General features: G+C 32.3%; 2 protein-coding genes across 2 annotated transcripts; both read left to right on the forward strand.

Moving 5' to 3' along the window:
• Window positions 1-685: 685 nt before the first annotated feature.
• Window positions 686-3,130, forward strand: Betaggt-ii (geranylgeranyl transferase type-2 subunit beta). Its single transcript, XM_074247253.1, has 6 exons — window positions 686-906; window positions 1,030-1,134; window positions 1,197-1,553; window positions 2,237-2,381; window positions 2,616-2,791; window positions 2,886-3,130. Exons 1-6 carry the CDS (start codon window positions 904-906, stop codon window positions 3,096-3,098), a joined length of 999 nt encoding a protein of 332 aa, XP_074103354.1. The 5' UTR covers window positions 686-903; the 3' UTR covers window positions 3,099-3,130.
• A 616-nt stretch (window positions 3,131-3,746) lies between these two features.
• Window positions 3,747-8,562, forward strand: LOC141530323 (uncharacterized). Its single transcript, XM_074247368.1, has 2 exons — window positions 3,747-4,298; window positions 6,530-8,562. The coding sequence occupies exons 1-2, from the start codon at window positions 4,080-4,082 to the stop codon at window positions 7,622-7,624; spliced, it is 1,314 nt and encodes a 437-aa protein (XP_074103469.1). The 5' UTR covers window positions 3,747-4,079; the 3' UTR covers window positions 7,625-8,562.
• The last annotated feature ends 157 nt before the right edge of the window (window positions 8,563-8,719 follow it).

Genomic DNA, 8,719 nt, shown 5'->3' on the forward strand with positions numbered 1-8,719 from the left:
AATTTTTGATGTCAATATTTTTTATTTATTGAAATTAAAAGAAATAATTATTAAAAATAAATAACTATTATCTTAGATAAACAATTAAAAAAATTATTTAAAAATAATCAAATATAATAAAGTAAACACTGAATAATTTATCAATTAAAGCAAAAAATAATTAAATTTAGCTGTCACTGCACAATTTTTCAAATTTTTTTCAACAAATAAATTATAGCAAAAAAAATTATTAAAAAAAAAGGACTCGTAGAAATTTTAATAAATTAAAAAATGCAATTTTTAAAAATAATTTTTTAGAACAAATTTTTTTGTCAAAGAAAATTAAAAAATTTTCAAGTGACTTAAAAAATTATCAAGTTAACTTTAATGTCATTAAAAATTAGCCAACGTTCAACAATTTTTGATTTAAACATTTTTAAAAAATTGCATGTGTAATTTTAAAAATTTTCTACATGTGAAATTTTTTCTTTTAATTTTTTTAAAAAAAATTTTTCAATAAAATAAATAATTAAAATTTTTAAATGTCGGCTTACTTGATTTTCATCGACTAATTTAATTTTTATTAGTGTTGAATATTATGTTTTCGCGCTATTGTAAGTACTGCGCAATTAGGTATAATTTGTACTCACTCGACTATAGTAAAAAAATATATAATTTATTCAAATAAACAAATATATCTATCTGTCTATTTGTAACATATTTTAAACGAGTGTAATTAATTATTTTTTGTATATTTATCAGATTATCGTTATATTATTTCTTTAATATATTTATTTTTTATTATCATTTTAACATTTTGTAAGTGTTTAAAGTGAAAGTGTGTAAAAATTGAGGTTAAACCTACTAAGTAATTATTTAATATTTAAATTATATTATATTATATATAATTATACAATTACCCAAATGGTAAGTAAAATTTATATAAATTATTACATGAATAATTTTTTTAATTTTTGCAATTATTAAAATTGATTTTTTTAAGAAACGTCAAAAAATAAATAAATGACTCATAAAATTTTTCTATTGCAGGCAGTACCAAAAAAAGATGTAGTATTACCAAAAGAAATTCCACCGCTGCTCGTAGACATGCACGCCAATTACATTATATCATACAGCGCTGACAAGGACGACTATGTAATAATTTATCAACTTTTATTATAAAATTTTTTATACTTAAAATTTTGTTAAAATTCTAGACATACGTCATGACGGAATATTTAAGAATGTCAGGAGTCTACTGGGGCCTGACTGCTCTAGACTTGGTAGGCCGTCTAGAAGACATGGACAAAGCCGAAATATTCGATTTTATAAAACAGTGCCAGCACGAGTGTGGTGGAATCGGTCCCAGCATAAAGCACGACCCTCACCTGCTCTACACCTTGAGCGCCATACAGATTCTAAGCATGTACAACGCGCTAGATGTAATTGACACTGAGAAAGTTGTCAAGTACGTAAAAGAACGCCAGCAACCAGACGGAAGCTTTGTTGGTGATATCTGGGGAGAGATAGACACCAGGTTCTCATTTTGCGCTGTTGCTACTTTGGCTTTGCTGGTAAATTTAATTTTTTTTCTATTTTAATTTATATCTATATACTAGCTGTTGCCCGCTCGCTCCGCTGGGCACTTTATAAAATTGTAGTTTTAGATCTAGACTTGAAATTCAATTGAAGTATTATTTTGACTTGCACAGGTTCTACATTCCATCGAATCGGAAGTAGAATTTATTGAAATTCGTATTGAGATGATCTCTACATGATAAATAAAAGATCCTTACCAAATTTGCAGCTTTTTGAAGCTATATTTTAAAAATTAAGATTTTTTATTGTTACCACCCACTCTCGCGATCTTTATTGGAGGTGATTCGGTGTAAAATCCGTTGTTAGATCATTTTTGTATCACATGTAGACGACTTCTACTAAATTTCGAGTATTATTTTGATTTTCACAAATTCCAAAATTCACAGAATGAGCAAATACCTCTTATCAATGTAATTATTCCAGCTAATATTCATTGTAATTTTCAACGTGCAATCATAATATTTGGGTGGATTTTTTTCAGAAATGCGCAAATTACACAATCGTGTCATCTACGCATACCGTTTACTATGGGAACTTGTAAATTTTGTACCAGTTTTCTTATAGTCCGGTATTACTATGCACACATAGTAAAATTCATTGGAAATTTTTTGCAGTGTAGTTCTACAAATAAATATTAATTTATATTCTTTAATTATAGGGACAGCTAGACGCTATTGACGTAGAAAAAGCAGTAGAATTTGTCGAAAGTTGCATGAACTTTGATGGAGGATTTGGTTCCAAGCCAGGTTCTGAAAGTCATGCTGGATTAATTTATTGTTGCTTAGGATTTCTATCAATTACCGGTAATTATTTACTGAACAAATATTAAATAATTATTTCAAGAACTTACAGCTCAGTTCATCTGAAATAATTAAAAAATTACCAAATGTTTTAAGTATGTGGTCTAAATGAAAGTCAATAACATTAACAATTAGACTATCTATCATGGGTATCTTTAATTTATTCAAAAAAAATTTTTTTAATCGTTGATACATTTAAGTATAAAAATTTATAAATCATAAAAATACCTTTTGTAGGTCGCCTCGACTTGGTGGATGTCGATAGACTAGGCTGGTGGCTCTGCGAGCGACAGTTACCATCTGGTGGCTTGAACGGTCGACCCGAGAAGTTACCAGATGTCTGTTACTCCTGGTGGGTCTTGTCTTCTTTAACGATTCTCGGCCGATTGCACTGGATCGATAAGAACAAGCTGGTAGTTAACAGATTAATTTTCACAATAAAAAATAATTATGTCAATAAAAACTAAGATTGTATAAAATTGTACCTAATTAATTTAAATACTTCAGGTCGAGTTCATCCTAGCTTGTCAAGACACTGAAACCGGTGGATTTAGCGATCGTCCCGGCGACATGGTCGATCCATTCCACACCTTGTTCGGTCTAGGAGCCATTTCGCTTTTAGAAGCTGATCCACGGGTTAAGCCGATAAATCCCGTATTTTGTATGCCTGAATATGTCATCGAAAGAATGGGTGTAAAAGCTACGATTCTATTGAGATAAATAAAATGCCTCTTTAAAAACAATCATTATAATTATTATTATGTACGATTTATTTCAAATTTAAAAGGACTATCACCACTTTTGAAATCAATTTTCTCTCTAAAAAAAAATAAAATTTTCTCTCTAGAAAAAACTAGAAAAAAAAAGCAAGAAGAAATAATTAGTAAAGTTTTAATAAAAAAAATTAGTTCCGACCATAAAAATTACAAGATAAATTTTTTAAATAAACAATTCCTGGCCTAAAATAGCCAGCAAGTTGGATCCTTAGCAATCGAGGCGGAGTAAAAAGCTCCGCCTCGGCGGTAAATCCAACACAAGATATAATTGAAAAACCAGGGGTTGAAACAACCGATAGCATCTTACGGACACTGAAAAGTACGCACACTCGAGAAAAGCCCCTCTAACTTTAGTAGGTTGTCCTGTTCTACATCAGCCAGCGAGCGATTGGTAGACAGCAAACAAACCAGGTAATTACATTCCCGGAGCTCACCCTGGGTAGCATTAGCTCGAACCAATACCCAGCCAGTCAGATCCCTCGGATCAGACTGCGCGCGCACTGCCTCGAGTCCGCGAACATTCAAACAGCGGGGGTGTGGGGATACCAAACCGGCAGTGTTTTAGTAGCTCCCAACGTGGGAGCTGTATATTTGTTGATTCTTATAACGATCATCATTCCATGTTCTACCTTCAAGCTCTCAATCCCAAGTACGCGTTGTTTAAAACAATTTATATTATCATTGATAATTAAAACGCGCGTGTACTGTGATTAATTTAATTAAGTGCAGTGACATTTATTAATTTATTTTCAAGTGCATTTATTAATACTGGATACCACTGTGCATTGTTTTTAATAATAATTATTAATATTAATGTAAAATCAACAGTGAATGATGTGAATTTCTCTTGATAAAATAAATGATTTTATCTAGCTGTTGCTGAATAATTAAATTCCTAAAGTGTCGAAAAAATATTAATTAAATAATGCCTCGACCGTCGCGAGATACTTATGGGGACCAAAAGCCTCCCTACTCGTATATATCACTGACAGCAATGGCAATATGGTCATCTCGCGACAAAATGTTACCCCTTGCGGAAATTTACAAGTTTATTGCCGACAGATTTCCCTACTACCGCAAAGATACAAGAAGATGGCAAAATTCTTTGAGACACAATTTGTCCTTCAATGATTGTTTTATAAAGGTAAGTTTTTTGTTTAAATAATATATTAATAAATAAATATTTTATTTTATGTATTAACATTGTATTATTGCGCTAGATATATTTATCACCGGCGTTTCCTGGGTTTAATTGCCGTAATAGCTTCTTTTTTATTAATAATGCATAAGTGTGAATGGGAGAATTAAAGAAAAGGCGGTTGGGCGCAGAAGAGCTAACTGGCTAAATATCATTCTTCTAATTAGTCGGTGATTTATTTATAAATTAAATAATCTAGACAGAGTATGGCAAGGTGTGAATTCGGTCCGTCGGCAATCATATCATTATACTCTTTTGACCATCTGTTTCGCACCTGCCAATCGAGTTTGTATTTTCGCACCTATTTCAGTCTAAATGTCGATTTTATCATATATTATATGTAATATACATAACAAGCACACATATGTAAACTCTAGACGAGGTTGTAATTATCTAAAATGCCAGAAAGCTACTTTATATCGGCATTCCCTCACAAGTTAGAAGAAGAATTTAAATAGGAGCAAGGATTTTAATACAAAAGTTGAGAAAATTAGTTGCCGAAGGCTCGAAATTAGGAAACATATGTGGGATTTTTTTTAGTTTAATTTTGAAGACATAATATTAAATATGAAATACAGTATTGTTGAATAATAGAATTAACAAGTTTAAAAGTTTATACTTGGAGATGGTATCGCGGGAAAATTAGTTACGCGTTTCGAAGTAATTTATTTAGTACGCGCAAATGCAGTTACAGAAAAAATAAAGAATTTATTTGCTATAAATTAACCCGTACAAAGTGTTGTATTAATATTAATATTGGTTGTAAATGATAATTAAAGCAAAGAGATTATGAGGAAATAATTAATTCAATTGGCAAGTGTTATTTATTTGTGTTAATACTGAAATTATTAGTTCTGTAATATTGATCTTTTAATGGTTAATATTCAGTGGCAATTGCCTTTCAAAGATACATTAGAAGCTTATGTGTATACGGGCCATATGTGGTAAATAGAGTTTACGTATGTGTATAGGTATGTATATGGATAGACGTTTTAGAGATCGTAAATCGGTTGGTTCTTGAGTACGTGGGTGACCGCAGGCATTTTTATTTTAAACAGAGATATTTATTGAACGTTGTATGATTTATATCGGTGTGTGTCGGCGGAACACCGTTCACGGTGTGAATATTGCTAAATCAACTTTTCTCTATAATAATCTCTGTCGATCGAAAATATTATCTCAGCCACCTTGTTAAATTATTCATTATTATTTTTATAAATCTCCGGTGTATGTTTGATATGTAATGAGTAACACTGATCGAGTCACTAAATTATTTAGCTTTTTTTACGCTGATGGAAAAATTAACTTGGTTTAAGAGAAAAATTTAACTAACATCATTTTTAGAATCCTTGGTTGAAAAATCTAGACTCTAAAATTCTTCAAAAGAATTTTTTTCTAAAAGTCTTGAGTAATATTTTTTCGTAGAATTTTTTTGATTTAAATTAAGCAGAAAACAAAAAATTTTAAGAACAATTTTTTAGTGCAAAAATTTTTTTAAAAGAAGAAGCATGAATTTTTTCACATTTTTATCCTTGTCAGAAAAATTAATAATAATTGATTTAATTAAAATAAAAATCATTCCAAAGTATTTGGATTGATAATCTTAATTCAAACAGAAAAATTCTCAAATAAATAAATTTTACTTGTTTCAATATTTTTCCTCTCAAATATATCAAATCAGCTTTTCAACACTAACCCATTACAAAATCACTTCAAAGTCCGCATCCATAAATAAAATAAATCTTGATACTCTAATCTTAAAACCTCTAGAATTTTAATTTAATAAATTCAAATAAAGTAAAAACGGCACCAGCATAAAATGAGATTAATTACTTTTAACAAAACAGTGTTAATTTAAAAAAATAGCATAAAATATAAAAGACCAATAATCCAAATTAAATTCCATATTAACAATAACAAAAAGAATAATTTATTTTATCTTCAGCTGTGCATACATCACCGCAGACACACGTGTCACTTAAATAATACACAAATTGACAAATATTATTCAAATAAAAAATTATTATCTGTAAATATATAAACAAGTCTGCGATTACAATAAAAAAATATGCTTAACAAAACAGAACCCAGTAATACAATTGTAATATAAAATAATCTCCAACACTGAAACTTCCTCATAAATCTTCTTATTATAATTAACAAACAAATAATTCCAGGTGCCTCGGGGTCCACACCGACCGGGCAAAGGAGCCTACTGGGCACTGCACCCAGCAGCGCTCTCGATGTTCGAAAACGGGTCTCTCCTCCGGCGAAGAAAGCGCTTCAAACTCCACAAGCCTGATAAAGAGCTTCTGAAGACGGAGCTGCAAGCGCTGGCTTCAGCGATGCCTCCGCCAGCCCACGGAGCCGCCGAGCCGATCTCCGGAGTTCCAGTTTCCTCCAGCTCCGGGAGCTTGAACGCCGCGAACCTCCACCGCCTGCGAGAAGATCTTCTCCGCTGGGAGCTTCAGGAGAGAAGAATGATGGCTTCATCCTCCGCAACAGGTTATGGGCTCGAGACACCCCAGCCCGAGCCAGCCTCTGCGAATTCGATTCCCGTAGCGCCTCCCCCCGGATATTACTTGCTGTCCCCGGAAACTCGCCAGCGACTGTCCGAAGTCGGAGAAGTTAATCGCTCCTACGACGCGACGACTCTCCTCCAAACAGGAAATTGGGCTTTTTCGGGGTTCAACGGGCCTTACATGGGTCCCCTGCCGAGCTACCTGCAGTCCGGGAGCAGACAACCTCTCCTGAGCGACCCCCGGGAAGATCTCGGCTTCAGGGACCGCAGCTTTTCTGGAGGCATCTACAGGGACAGAGTCTACGAGGAGGAAAATTGCAAGAGCTATTTGCACACTCACTCGCCGAAGATCTACTCTTCCCCGAGGCTGTCACCCAGCTATGCCGACGGAACTGACGTGGTCCTCGGGATCGACCAGCGGACACCTCAGACGTCACCTAGTCTCGAAGCGACTGTGATTCCGATATCGAATTCTAGCAAATCGATGAGTCAGAGTCGTCTTAAAAAAACCAAAAAACCTTTTACGATTGAGAATATCATTGCACCCGATGAGGACGACAAGGTTTCTATTAAGGACAATTGTAGCAGTAGCAGTAGTGTTAGTAATCATAGTAATAGTAGCAATAGTGACTCTTCTGTTAGGATAAGTAATACCAAAAACGGGCTGCTTATTCCGAGGCCGCTGTATGCTGGATATCCGATCAATGTTGCTGAACATCCTAGTAGGGCGCCCTTTGGAGCTGCCACTTGAAGAATTTTGTAAGAATATTTTGAAGAAAATTAAAAAATAAATGGATTAATTGTGTGGAGATTTTTTTCTGGATTTTGCTGGATTGTTTTATGGACAGTTATAGATAGAGTAGAAGAGTCTTGAGAAGAGGTGGTTGATATAAGTTGAGTTGTTTGCTGTGGGAGGGATCGATAAGAGACTCGCGGGCAAAGTGCCTATATCCTAACTAAACATACTGCATACAATGTAATGTATATATAATTCTGTAATGATACTACTGTTATTATTATGTTATGTTATGTTATGTTAGTAGATTAGTTATCTGGTTATACGCTCAGCGTGTACCAGAGAATGCTGTGATGATTATAAACGTGCTACACTGAATATTTTAAATTGTAAAACGTGTTGCTCAGAGTTATTGTCGTCGTCGTCGTCGTCGTTGTCGTCGTTATAGACGTTCTAGTTATTATATATGTTGGATACTTAAATTATATTATGTATGCATGTATGGACGAGAATTGTAATGACAGTACTGGGGAAAACGAATAATAAGACTATAATCTCTGGATCTAGTAGGAAGTCGACGATATTTTGTAATTTCCGTGATACTTGGTTATAAACTTTTGTTTTATCTTTTCTGTGAATTTTTCGTTGGCTATCTTTTTGTGATACGCACTGAGAGAAAAAATTTTTTATGATAAGCTTGCAGGAAAAATTCTTCCCTCTTTTTTTTTTTCTATTATTTAATTAGTATTTTTTATTTTTTACGAAAAATCAAATAAAAAAATTTTTAGAAAATTACAAAAAAAAAAAATAAATTATTATTATTGTTAACTAAAAAAATTATTTATGAGATTATAATTTTTTTCTCTTAGTATAGCTTAGTATCAAAAAATTATAAATAATACTTAATAAATTACTCCTGTAAAAATAAATGACTCAAAATTTAATAAAAATTAATAAATAAATCTAGACATATATAAACACTAATAATAATAATAAATAAAACATATAATCGTAAAGTAAAACGGAAAATAAATAAACAAAATAAACCAAAAGACTTGAGTAAATAAATAAATATTTTGACTTATTTGTTTTTGCAGTATTTATAAATTT

The sequence above is a fragment of the Cotesia typhae genome, unplaced genomic scaffold (assembly GCF_013202065.1).
Source record: "Cotesia typhae breed Kobodo isofemale line unplaced genomic scaffold, CoteBio_Ctyphae contig_119, whole genome shotgun sequence".
Classification (NCBI taxonomy): domain Eukaryota; kingdom Metazoa; phylum Arthropoda; class Insecta; order Hymenoptera; family Braconidae; genus Cotesia; species Cotesia typhae.